A 13,995-nucleotide genomic window follows, 5' to 3' on the forward strand; every position below is an offset into this window, starting at 1 on the left:
GGAAGCCACATGTGAATTCCGTGTTCTAGACGTGAAATTTGCAGCAAAACTGCATTGATAATTTTTGCTCGCAACTTCTAAAGGGAGGACAAAGCGCGTATAGACAGATTTTCTCATCGGTGTGCAATAAACGCTGTAAGTTATTTACTTATATACTAACGACGCGTTGCATCTCATTACCAGAGCCGGGTCTCGTCATTAGAAAATTTGTGCGTAAAATAAAAGTGTTCAACTTATACAGTTACTTCCCAATATCAATTTATTAATGGTTGTCCAATCCCCCACCCTCCTGTACAGCGAAATATTGCTCATTGACGGTGTAAAAAGATTGTTTGTGGTGCTTCGATTTTGCTCCGTTCGCCTCTTTCTTCACTTGTATTTCGACTATCTATGATCACCTTCAACTTTGAGTGGGCTGTGAAAAGTACAGCGTGCTACCGCTTTTCCCATATGTGACCAGATCTGCAGCTTAGTGAAGACTCATTGGAAACTACCCTTCTCATGATTATGATTAAGCAACACATTACAAATCAATGTTGTTTTTATGTAGAGGCTTGTGCAACTCGATTTAAATCTTATAATAACAATAAAAAGCGAGGTCACAACACTTATTGTACAGCCATATGTATATACAAACATATCCTGTAGTTAAAATTTAGAGACAGTCTGGCAAAGCGCTAGTTCCGAACTACATTTATCAGAACTATCTCTGAGCTAGTGCAAAACGGATGCAGAGCGGGACAGTGGAAACTTGAGGGTACTGTTTATGAATTTGTTCAACGATTTTGGGTTGCTGTTCCCAAACGCGTGAATCGAATAAAAAACATTTCACACACTTGTAGACAACAGTTCACTCTTTATTACAAAAATTTTATGTACTAATTCTGTGCACGAATGTAACAATAATGTCGGTTGGAAATATGGTATTGGTTGTGTCAATTTCCGAAATATACGTACACTGATTACTCTTATTCTGCCTTAAAGCAGCCACTTAATATCCTAATTTTTATGTTTATAATTACTTTACACATTACTCTACTAGTTGTTAGTTGTTTTATGTCTTTAGTTGAAACTTATTCGTCGCAGTTTATTAATTGAAATTGCTATGAAAATCACCCGAGCGCATGTGATTGTATATGCAAACTAAATAGCGGAGCTGAGCTGTCAAACATAGACATCAGTGGGGTGGCAGCCCCAGGTTTACCACACAGAAAGGGAAATCTAGTTACCTCATCCTTTCCCAAGGCTACATCACTGGGGAAAGGCTACATCACTGGAGAAAAGCTACATCACTAGTTGGTGCTCACAAAAACGAGAGTTCTATTTGGTAAGGGTTACAATCCTAAAGCGCCGGCGAAGTCCGCCTACGCAGAAAGGTGTCTAAAAGCTAAACAACTTTTTAAATACCCTTACTACCCCTTTTTTTTAAATTACATTTTTTAAACTTTTTATATTTTGTATACTTAATTTTTCCTAAAATTACTTTTTGTTACACTTTTTATATTCAAAATTTGTGAAGAGATGTTACTTCTCCCCTATTTCAAACAGCTCCCTGTGGTCTGTGGGGGGCTTGGGGGAGAGGGGTGACTTTTCATAAAGCGGCGTCCATCCTCTTTCGTTTTGGCCACGCCCCCTCCGCCACCCAACCCTAAATCGTTGTACAAATAGCTAAACATTTCCCGAAACTTGCGATGTAAATGTACAAATGCTCACTACTCGTACAATATGAAGTAGCTCAGCGAGAAGACCTCCGATTCAAGCATCGTTGGTCGCGAGTTCAAATCGCGTTTGGCGCAGTTGTGAGTTTTCAAATTTAATGCTTTTAGATTGTTACGTTGCGTGCAACTTAAAATATTTTATTTTTTTTCTTTTTAATAAAATATGTAACAAAAATGAAATCTGTGACAGAAAAGAAAAAACCAAAATATTCAAAAATCTTAATCTTAAAAACGGTTCCTCATAAAAAAAACTATCCAAAACGAAACCGGTTAAAAACTAGTTTTTTTTTTTTCTTTCTAATAAAATATGTAACAAAAATGGAATCTGTGACAGAAAAGAAAAAACCAAAATATTCAAAAATCTTAATCTTAAAAATGTTTCCTCGTAAAAAAAAAACTGTCCAAAACGGAACCGGTTAAAAACTAGTTGCAAAGTAACGAACTGAGCGACAATTGCCCCTCCAATCTCATCGCCGTGTAAAACTGAACAGTTGAGAGCATTGCTTTGGTATTGAGCTACACCTAGTACTGTCAGCAAAAGGTCTAGTTCTACGTTATTTCTGAGCTAGTCAGATTTTCTGCAGGGTAAGTATGTGCTTACGCATTTTTGGTAATTAGGAATAATAGATTTAGTCGAAAAGTTCCCTGCAAGGCATGGATGAGCAGTTTCCCTTCAAATTCAACAGATTTACTCACACCTTCGCAACTGTTTAGCTATCACCCGCACACATTTGTAAATTTTTTATTCGAATTGTGAAAAATTTTCCATTTGTTAGACTTCTATAGAAATTCTGTGCGGTAGTTTTTATGACAGTAGGCTTTTGATGAAAAATGTCACATTTGATCCAAGGCGAATTTATATAAGGTGGTGTTACTAGCTCAGCTGATTTTGTGTTTGTGTTTCGCCGCACGGCTTCTGATATCAAATTGAAAAATTTTGTTTGAATTTCTACACACACTCTTACAGATTTTGACAGTTTATGCCGCCAAAGCAAAAACAAAATACATGTAAATTTTTGTTTTTGTACTCCTACTATCACCTTATATTAATTCGCCTTGATTTGATCAAAATTTGAAATTATAAATATTTTTTATAATTTTATAAATACATTTTTTTAAATTTCATTTTGTTCCCGTTGCCTTTGCATTATTACTTTTAAGGTATGTACATACATATGTAAATTACTAATTTATTTGTGCATTTTAACTGATTTTCTCCTTATTACAGATTTGCAACAATTAAAATCAACATTGTCATCGCCGCCACAATCTTTAACGCCATCATCGCAGTCATCATCAATCAACATATCCTCCACAACCTTTAATGCCACAACCAACATCATACCATCACCGTGAACACCGTACCATCACCTTCAACACCGGCCCCATCAGCATTCCACGCCTCCACCAGCAAAATCGCCACCATCACCTTCAACATCGCCACTATCACTTTAAGGCCGTCACCAACATCACCTTCAACGCCGGCACCAGCAATGTTATACATATCCATATGTAGAACGTGTGATATATTTGCACTACATATAAGAATTTTGTAATTAAAAAATTTTTTTAAATGTAAAAATTTTGAATTTCTACTTATCTGCTTATTCCCGTACTGAGGAGTTTATAACGACAAAAATTAGTAGTTTGATTATTAGTGCTAATTAGTGATAATGATAAAATTAGGACTCATTTGATACTTACATAGCTGTCTTGCAGGGTTGACTTCAGAATGATGTACCACATGCGGCGCGTATGCTTGCAAATTTGACCTAATTGCGAATTTACATGATTCAACTTTCACAGGCGATTATTTGAATCAAAAGTTGAACGAAAGTAGGCAACCGACCAACTGCGTTAAAAGCGATTAGTTGAAAAACCGTTTACACCAGGCGATTGTTGCTTTCAACTAAAAGTTGTCTGAAAAATCGCCTCGTAAATTCCCTTTTAGTTGCGTAAACAAGGCACATCCATCAATTAAAGTTTTAGAAGTAAAAGGGACTGTTGCTTTGGCTTAATGAATTTCTGGACACATCCTATATTCAATTGTTTTTTTAGGGATGTGATTTCCGGATTTCGATTATAGGTTATTCAATTTAAAAATCTAGGTCAGAATTTTTTAGTGCCTTTTATAGTCAAATTTGTTAGTATCTAATTAGTAGTTAGAGAAAAATATTTATGTATATATTTTCATACCTCATATTGAGATATATGAAATTAATACTATACTCATGAATCAAATTTGGGTTCTTAGAAAGGTCGCCGTGGCACCTCCCATAGAGTCTGAATTTTTATACTATCCCTGCTAAAAAATTAACTTCAATTCAAAGTATTTTATAAGTTAAATGAATTATTACAAAATGTATGTCGATGAAGTCGCTGTATCCCAGAAATGAAGATTCTCAGGAACGGTTTTTGGAGATAATTACATGATCACACATATAAACAACCTATTTTTATGATAAACCTGTTTAGCTAAAAACTGTAACAATAAATTTATGTGACCTTTGATCTTGAATACTTTTTTTTTTACAGATCTGGGATCGATCAGGCCTTTTCAATTTTTATTTATAATGACGTACATAACATTTGTACCAATTTTCAGCTTTATGCGAGTTACTGCAACCTTGAAAATCTAACTTGACCGGGCTAGTAAAAAACAATTTTAATGATATGGTTTAAATAGAGCATTAACTATTATTATAACTTTGTTCACATAACGGTTGTTTGTAACAGGTTGTAACAGGCAAAACGAATCGAGATAGATATAGACAAACATGGGCGTCTCTACCTAGAGGCAGGGAGGGGGCGGCCTCGATAATTCTTTTTTGGAGACTACTTTTGCGGTTTTTTTTTTGTAATAACGAGTGTAATCTACAAAACTTGGCGTTGATTTTTTGAAATTTTGTTGCTAACGGTCTCCCGCATTTTGTTTCGTAAGAAATTCATGCTTATATTGAAAAAGTGTAAAAATCCGTCACAAAAAAAATTTCTCAGAAATCAACGGGACTTTCTAGCCATTTAAAACTTATACTTCATTAGACTAAAATTGCATACCCAAAAGTTATCTAAAATATCTTATTAAAAAGATGAAATTTTGATGAAAATTTGTAGAATTTTCCTAAATTTTGTATAAAGTTTGTAGCTGTGATTTATGTATGTGTTTAAAGCACATTATTTTTTATAGAAAATAACAACAAAAAATTAGCCCGAAAAACATTACGAATATTAAAAAAAAAATAAAAATCAACACGTGGTCATTTGTTTGAGTCACGTATTTAGTTTTTTCTCTCTGACGTCAGAATTTTTTTAAAAGGACTTTGGAATTAAAAAATATGAATATTTCAAAATTCGCATCATTTTACACATTCGCATTCGCATTAAATTATACAAATGTTTTGCGAATGCAAATATGTACATAGCTCTCCCGATTCTGTGCACTTGATAAATAAAAAAATTTGTTTACTTTGTAATTTTTTTATTATTTATCAAGAATTGGAATTCAGAAATCAAAAGCTCTTTTCTTCTTAAACTATCAAGATTGAAAATGCTATTGACAAGCGTTTAGAAATTGAAATTTCATATAAAAGTTATACATTTTGCATGATTCAATTATTAAAGGTTTTGTAAGTAGCTTTTTTCTAAAATTTGGCACTCCCACCCACAGGGATGGTTTATGGAAGCAGGGAAAAAGGGGAAGAATTCAATAACACTTCCTAAAATGGGAGCTAAATTCCATAAAAAGGTGTGGATAATAGTGAATGGTGGTATTTTAAAACAAAAACGAATTTGATTTAATTATTTAATTTAAACAAGCTTATTTACATCGAATATAACCCCCGATTGTTATTGAAAATAAATATTTCTATGTATATACCAAACTTGCGTACGTCAGATGGCGCATAACTCGAGAATGGATGGTCCACTTTCAGCTTTTTTTTTGTTGTATTTGTTTGACAGATGATGGATATGAAGAAGCTATTTGTTTGTGGAAAATATGCAGTATTTATTAAACAAAAAAAAAAGCCAAATAAAAAAATTTGGAGCTTACGTTTCCTTCGCGGATATGGCTCGATTGTTTCGAATATGGTAATTCGAATTCTTTGATGTCGCACTTTCAATATTCTGGGGAGACTATACAACTGTCAGAATATTAACCATTCGCCGGGTTGCCCGAAAATTTGAATGATTAAAAATATCCAAATATAAAAAAATATAAAAATATTCGCCATAAAAAGGCGTTTGCATTGTTCAACTTTGCATTCTACTTTCAACTAATCGCTTTCAACAAAGTTGGTCGCCAGCCAACATTCGCCTCGTGCGTAAACCTTTTAAGTGTGCAATTACATACATCGCGCCATTGACTAAACCGAGCTGTCGTGTGACGATTGGGCCTATGGATGCGGTTTGGCAATATTATATTGCGTCAAAGCCTCATTCGGAGACACCAGGAGTGTGTTGTGGAGGACAATACCTAAATACCTTCGTTGGCTCATTTACCAAAACCATTGCATGCTTTACTTTACAGCGACTTGGCAGAATCAAGAGGTCTCCACGAATATCGACAAATATATTTCGGCATTTAAGAGAATTTCGTCTCTTTAGCCTACATTGAATTTCTGTAGTCCAACGATGCTCACCCATTTTGTCTTGTTGGCGCCAGCGAATGAAGAACAAACATTTCTTCAAATTTAAAAAGTAAAAATTTCACTACTAACAATTTAAAAATGTTCTTAAAACTTGCAAAGATATTTGGAAAAGAAATATCACTGTTTTTGTTTTTAGGAGTAGGGTGGGAGTGTCATTGATAAAATTAGAGCGAGAGAAAGTTTTTCTTACAAAACCTTTCATTATTGAATCATGTACATTTTGTATATTAAACATTTTTTTTTATCATTTAAATACTGCATGCGCTGGCATTTGAACCTGGGACAAACAGGATTTATAGCCGACATTTCTAGTTACTCGGTTACGGAAGTAAAAAGCTTTTTTGCTTTTAAGTTCCTATTTTTCATACATATGTGACAATGAAATCAGTTTCCCTCTTATGGAAATCGTAGAGCTTTTTAATGTATAAATATTGACAGACACAGAATGCGTTGGGAGCTTTTACTTGATAAAAATCTTGATAAAATTTCTTTACAAATAATTTATCAGGAAAACACAGAATTGGGCGGTAAATCTGTCTAACCAGGATGCGGACAATAACCGGCTTTTAGCTTCAAGCGCTAAACGGTTAAGTAGTATATCAAGCAACATAGATGGGCCTTCAACATGTACTGCTAAAAGTCTTATAAGCAATTATAGTCGAAATCTCTACCTACTCCGCTATGGCAGTCAAAAGCTTTTTTTTATTTTAAATTCATATTTTTCATATGTGACAATGAAATCAATTCCACTCATGGGGAAATCAGATCCCCTCATGTGGAAATCGTAGAGCTTCTTGTTTTATAAATATTGACACAGAATGCGAAGGGAGCTTTTACTTGATAAAAATCTTTATAAACCGGCCAGTTCTGTGTTTTCTTGATAAGTTTTTTCTAAAGAAATTTTATCAAGTTTTTTATCAAATAAAAGCTCTCTTCGCAATCTGTGTCAATATTTATAAAACAAAAAGCTCTACGATTTCTACATGAGTGGAACTGTTTTCCATATGAGTGGAACTGATTTCATTGTCACATATGAAAAATATGAATTTAAAAGCAGAAAAGCTTCCCTGCAGAAAAAAATTATCAATTGATAGAAAATGACCCACTTGTAGTTAGCTTTTTTGCGGGATTTCTATAAAATATATAACTTGTAGTTAGCTGCAAAAAGCTAACTTGAAACTAGTTGACAAGTAATGTAGGAGTAAAGCTCGAGATTGTTTTCTTTAAACCCGTTTCTATTTAAATGTACTACACTTCGCAAATACTTTTTCGAATTGAGTACAAATAAAAGGAAGATCGAAATTTCATATTATCATTTTGAAGTTATGTCTGACGGAGTTCGAATATGGGACCACCTACAGCAGAATATGGAAACAAATATGAATTGTAATAAAATAAATGAAGTAAATAAAAATAAACAAATATTTTTTTTTTTCCTATTGATATCTTATGTCCAAAAGTAGTTAGTCACAAGTTAGTTACATCAAATGCAGAGGTAACCACCCTTGACTACATCTAAAGCAAAGGTAAACCACCCTTGACTATTTAACGGCAGATTTGACAGATTATAAAAATTGTTTATTTATCATTTTTATTTAGGTACACGTTAACGAAAGTTTCATATTGTGCTTAGATAAATAAATAGCAGACAATTTCTTTGATAGTGATACAATTATTCTGAACAGCCATTCTAGAGACTTCAGTAAGCAACTTGCTCTACTAAACTATCTTTAGTTGATGTTTTTTCACAATTCGCACATCTCTACTAATTTTGTGTCAAATAAATACCGTATATTTTCCGATTTGACATAAATAGGACTCAAATTGATGACGTGCAGAACTTTGTTCACATCATGTTTTTTAATGATTAGCTTACTCCGTTAATTTGAGTAGAAAGAAAATCCATTAATATTTGGAGAAAAATTAGAAGTTTTTGATATCTTTAATTTTAATTTGATTTTTGATCTCGAAATATCGGAATAAAACTGTCAGATTAGAAGAACGTGTACCGATTTACAGTGAACACTACTTGATGCTTAGTTAGAATACACGGCAAAAATATGCAAAGTAAATTTTTGCATTATGGAACACTTCTAATGCACGTACATTTTCGCAATCTCATTCTCTCATCTCCCTCCCGCGCTAATTATTTGTTGTGGGTTGTCGAGCGTTCACTTTCTGTTTCTCTCTCACATGGCAAGGCATTTCCTTTTTTAGTGATGCCGTAAATAACTGTACTATGCGCTGTTACTACCATCTTAGTTCATTTTGGAACATAATGCTTAGTAAAAAAAAAATACTCTTACAATACGGAACATTTTGGAAGTCAGCCATAATATGCTCCTTTTGATATTTGACTACTACATTAAAACACTGTATAGGTTAAGCACTCGTTCAATGTTCTAGTAATTTACAAAATGTTTAAGTAATGAAAACGATGACTAAGTTGATTATAGCTTTTTTAGTGTTATTCCTAACGTTCGCATTGGCATTCGCACATTCGTATTCCAAAAATTCGCATTCGCGAATGTGAAAAATATGACATTCGAAACATCTTTACTAACAACAATCCCCTGAAAAGAAGTAACATTATTTGGAATTTTAGAAAATGGGCGTGATGCTGCCCACATATGGTTACATAAGTTTATCTTATTATTTCTAACTGAACGTTCTATCGAAGATGTTCAAAATAGGGGTAAAAACACCCCTGTTTACCATGTAGCGGTAGTTTGCGGAAAGGCGAAAAACATACATAAATTTAATACTTGCGCCGGGTATTTAATGTTCGGCTCCTCCCGAACTTAGACTTTTTTACTTGTTTTTAATAATCTTTCATTTCAAAGTAAATTTTTTTTATAAAAAAATACCAATAGGAAAATGCCAAATAAATGATAAATACCCTCACTATAGTATTACACGACACTTAAGAATTGACTACATTTGAAAAAGAAACACTCGCTTTAATGGGTTCAGCGCCAAAGGCAACTAAAGTAATTTGTCGGTGTCACTCCGACGATAGTCGATTTTACGTAACCGGAACGACCCAGATTTATATCTGGCCCAGGACTGTCCCTCCAGCAACACTCCCCTTTCTTTGGGGAATTCGTATGCTGTTCCAACCGAAACATTAGACTGTGTCGCACCGACTCCAGTATTTTTTTGGAAACGTTCCATTCGAGGGAAGGGGGAGTGAGTAAATGATCTCAAATTTTGTATTTATGACTTTTACTTTTCCCTCTATAAGCCCAACTGTTTTTTTTTATCAATGGTCGCCATGACTTTTTTCCACCTGCCATATAGTCGAAACAATGTGCGGCGCAAGAAAAACAAACACAGTTTTAATAGTATTTTACCAGTTAAAGGTAATGGTGATGCAGAAGAAGTTTTGGTGGACGTTAGATATATGGTCTGTGAACTGTTTTATGGAAATAAATAAATTTTGAAAAATTTCTAATTGTGACGGTTTTTGATTTAGGGTGCGATGTATAAATGTTTTTACATGGTCGATCCTAATCAAGTTTTTAAGATTATACGGTCGCACTTGCTTATAGAATTCTGCCAGCATGGGGTGTAGCTCTAGATGATTACATTGAATTAAACTTTGTAAACAGATGGCAACCTCCTTCTAAAATATTTTTGAAGTAAAGCTTTCTTAAACCCTAACACCTAAATTATAAAAATTCCTTTAGCGTATTTATTAAATCGGAGTTCCTTCCGAAGCATCTATATTAGGGTGCTTTTTTTGCGGCTATTGTTTTTTTCTCTGCTACCTCGAAATTTTGTGGAAAACACCTTAAAAAAACTACCTGAAAATTTGAACCCTTAATATTAACATTAAGTACTCCCACCAGCGAGGTGGTACGGGTCACTAAACCCAACTTTTTCATGAAATTCTCTTTTTTCGGAACACTAAATCACTAACATCGATATTTCTTGAGTTATTGGGCTTTAAAGTTGAGGTAGTGTGGAATTTTCATGGACTATTAAGCTAAATTGTAGAAATTGTTGATCAACTTCAAAGTCCAATATCTCAAGAAATGTGGATATTAGCGATTTGGTGTTAAAATTTTCAGGGAGTTTTTTAGGTATTTTCCACAAAATTTTCGTGATACAAAACTATTCTCAAGTAAAAGTAAACAACGCCTCAGAAACTTTAAAAGCACTGAAAATCATTAATACTTTCACAAATAGTTGCTAAAAAAAATGCCGTTGATTTTTGATATGTTTTTTTTTTGCTGATAGTGTTGGGCGTTTTCTTCCATACAAAAAAAAAAATCGTTATATGGAAGAAAATGCAACTTCAAAATTTACACTTTGTTATAATAAAATTGGCTAGAATATTTAACTGCATACTCGAAATATTTTGGAAAACCTGATTAAAAATTTGAAATTGTTGTGAATTATCCTTAATTTCTTCGAAATTTGATAATTTGATTTACATGGCATTTGTTGTTGGCTATAAAAAATCAAAGAAAAATTTATCTTGAAAAGTAGTTTGAATATCGTAAAAAAATCAATGCAAGATACTTCTGTGAGTCACTGTATATACATATATGGATGTATGAGCACATATAGCAATGCGACAGTATACAACAACTTGTGGTGCTAACCAATAAATCAATTCATATACGTGCTGCTATAATCTGCGATCACTTTTTTCGAGTTTAACCAATAAAAATTAAAAATAATGATTAATATTTTTTAGTTCTATTTTTTCGCTAAAAAGAAATTATTATCGGTTGATTTTTATTTTTCGATCCAGATCATTTTATTATTATTTTTAATTACTTTTAACTTATTTATATATTTTTTTTATTTTTATTTTTATTTTTAAGTGGAAAAATTACAAAGTAATAATTATCGCTACGCGAAATAAGAAAAAGCAAATAATATGAATTTATTTTCGGCTTAAAATAAAAATCATAAAATAGTGAATGATTAAATGTTGATTTAAATTATTTTATGGTTTGTATGCATTTATTGTTTTTTTTTTTTTGTAATACGAAGTAGAACCTTTGAAATAAGATAAAAAAAAGCGTTCATATTGACATTTTAGCTCTTGTGCCGCATAAAATTTTAAGATTTTTGCTGAGCTGTGTTATTATTGCAGTGTGCGATAACGCTGCACAGGCATCCCCTGAACTAATAAATGGATATTACCTCTTTGCCTCAGCACTGCTCGCAACGATCGGTATGTAAACAAACATCAAACATTTACGAGAGTGCTAAAACAAACATAAAATAATGCAACAAGAGAGAATATTTCGGTAGCTGAGTGCTACTGCATAGGAAAATATATATTTAATTAGGCGAGCCGTTAGTCGTCTTTGGTAAACGAGAATGAACAGATCGTGGCTGTTGAAAATGCTTTCAAGTGTAGTTCACGTAAACGCTAGTGTGTAATGCGTCTCGCCGTAGGCTATTTTTGGGACTATTTCTGGGATTTATGGAAAAATGTGTGGAAATTATGATAAACTATTAAACTGTGTAGAAATCAAAATTGGCATAATATCGATTGACGTTCAGATGTATGTATGCGTAGGAGTGAGGGTATTAATCTATCAATAGCATTGACATCGGATGAGTCGGTAGGCTAATTACATAATGGTGGATAGAATATATTAGATATCACTTTATTCTATGCGAAATCCAAAATGCCAAAATCCGTACGAAACTCGCGTCGTAACAGCCGCGCCGGTTCCTCAAATTCGTCCTCCTCTCCCAGCAATCAACCGCGAAAGCGTGTCAAACGTTGTTGCCGTAACTTTGTCACATTTATGTGCACGCAAGTGGGCGTGGGCGCGTTGATAGTACTGTATGCCATCTTTGGCGCACTCTCCTTTATGCATATAGAGCGTGAATATATTGACGAGACGACAGCCTATGTCGCTGAGTTGCGGAATAATTGTGCGGAGAAAATGTGGAATATCACTGAAAAGTTCAACACTTTTGATCGCGCTGAATGGCAAAACAACACGGACATAATATTGCGGCAATATCAAACAGAAATTGCTACGTTGATAAAAAATGGCTATGTGGGTCGAACGCCGGAGCAAATTTGGTCCTTTCCTGCGGCGTTGATGTTCTGTCTATCAGTGATTACAATGATCGGATATGGTAATATGGTGCCACGTACACCGTGGGGAAAAGGATTCACAGTTATCTACGCAACATTCGGTATACCACTCTATATACTCTACTTCCTGAACATGGGCAAAGTATTAGCGGGCTCATTCAAATTTCTCTATCGCAGCATGCACGAGTGTACGCAGGAGCGAACAGTATATGAATCTCGTCTAGATGCACTGGAAAATGGTAGCTTAAGCGGATATCAACGCAAGAAAATTATTGTACCATCAACAGCTTGCCTTTGGGTAATAATATCCTACATCCTTACCGGCACCGTTATGTTTGCGAATTGGGAAAAATGGTCCTTTCTCAACTCCTTCTACTTCTGCATGACTTCCCTGTGTAAAATTGGGTTTGGAGATTTCGTACCTGGAGCGTCATTGATCACTGCAGCTGATATTGATGCGGCAGCAGTGAAAATAAAAGAAGATGCTTCTGCCGATCCTGAAGAAATTTTTAATATGCAATTAATAACCGATCAAAATTCCAAATTAGCAATCAATTTCTTTTATATGCTTATCGGCATGGGCCTGGTATCAATGTGCTACAATTTGATGCGTGAGGCGGTACGCATGAAAATAAATGAGATCAAAGAGGATACGAAATTGTGCCTGGAAGATACGCGTATACGTTTTATGGGCTGCTGTGGGACGCGTGAATACTATGACGACGTTTACTACTAAAATATACCATTTAAAGACATACGATAATATTTATTTTGTGTGTTGAGTGGATGTAAAATCGACGAGTAAAGAGGAATGTGATTTTTTAATAATGTTTGGATTTTTATCAACAAGAAGTACTTAAGTGGTCAAAGCCATTGACCACTAATATGAAATTAAATGTGTGTACAAATATAAATATTTACAATTGTGCGTTATTGCGGGAATGTTTTGATAATCGTTGTGCTTTTGAATCGTTAATGTTTTTTTTTTGCGTTAAACAAAATGTATATGGCAACTGGGTACAAATTCGGCAAAAAGGTGAGGATCGATTTTTCAACAATACTTTAAGTATAAATCCACAACTCAACATCTGCGGGTTGTTTTCCCTATATTAGACCTTGCCATACTTAATATAATATTATTAGCATAAAGAGATTGATATCCTAAAAAATAGCCTGTGGCGAAAAAAATTAAACAATACAGATCGGCGGTATTCAATGCAGACATTCATGGCTAAATAAAAGAAGAGCTCATTAAGAAAAATAAAATGTATTTTTTTCTGATAAGTTGAACTATAAAAAAAAACCACTTAAGCAAACATTTTTTAGTTGTTTAGCATAAAATTTTTTAAGTTGAATAACTCAGTCTGTTTTAACCCGATTTTTTATTAAACGTTCTCTTTGAATCAATTCAGGGCTAGTATGGTTGCTTTATGAAATAGTGCTTAAAACATCGCCAACGTTGAAAAAAGTGAACAAAATTGTGTGTGGCTTGGCGAGCACACACATTAGGACGGGTCAATTTGTATGTCAGAAATTGATTGTAGACCCATGA

The 13,995-nt window shown here is 33.8% G+C and overlaps 2 protein-coding genes across 2 annotated transcripts in view; both read left to right on the forward strand.

Annotated features, from left to right (window-relative positions):
• Positions 1–6: 6 nt before the first annotated feature.
• LOC118737668 (UPF0565 protein C2orf69 homolog) overlaps positions 7–13,995 on the forward strand; it is a 579,466-nt gene continuing 565,477 nt past the window's right edge. The window contains exon 1 of the mRNA XM_036468348.1: positions 7–135. The gene's annotated coding sequence lies outside the window, so the exon portion shown is untranslated. The remainder of the gene's footprint in view (positions 136–13,995) is intronic.
• On the forward strand, positions 11,406–13,682 carry LOC118737670 (potassium channel subfamily K member 1-like). Its single transcript, XM_036468352.1, has one exon. It carries the CDS (start codon positions 12,022–12,024, stop codon positions 13,177–13,179), a length of 1,158 nt encoding a protein of 385 aa, XP_036324245.1. The 5' UTR covers positions 11,406–12,021; the 3' UTR covers positions 13,180–13,682.

The sequence above is a fragment of the Rhagoletis pomonella genome, unplaced genomic scaffold (assembly GCF_013731165.1).
Source record: "Rhagoletis pomonella isolate Grant_MI unplaced genomic scaffold, Rhpom_1.0 Rhpom_scaffold_00004, whole genome shotgun sequence".
NCBI classification, from domain to species: domain Eukaryota; kingdom Metazoa; phylum Arthropoda; class Insecta; order Diptera; family Tephritidae; genus Rhagoletis; species Rhagoletis pomonella.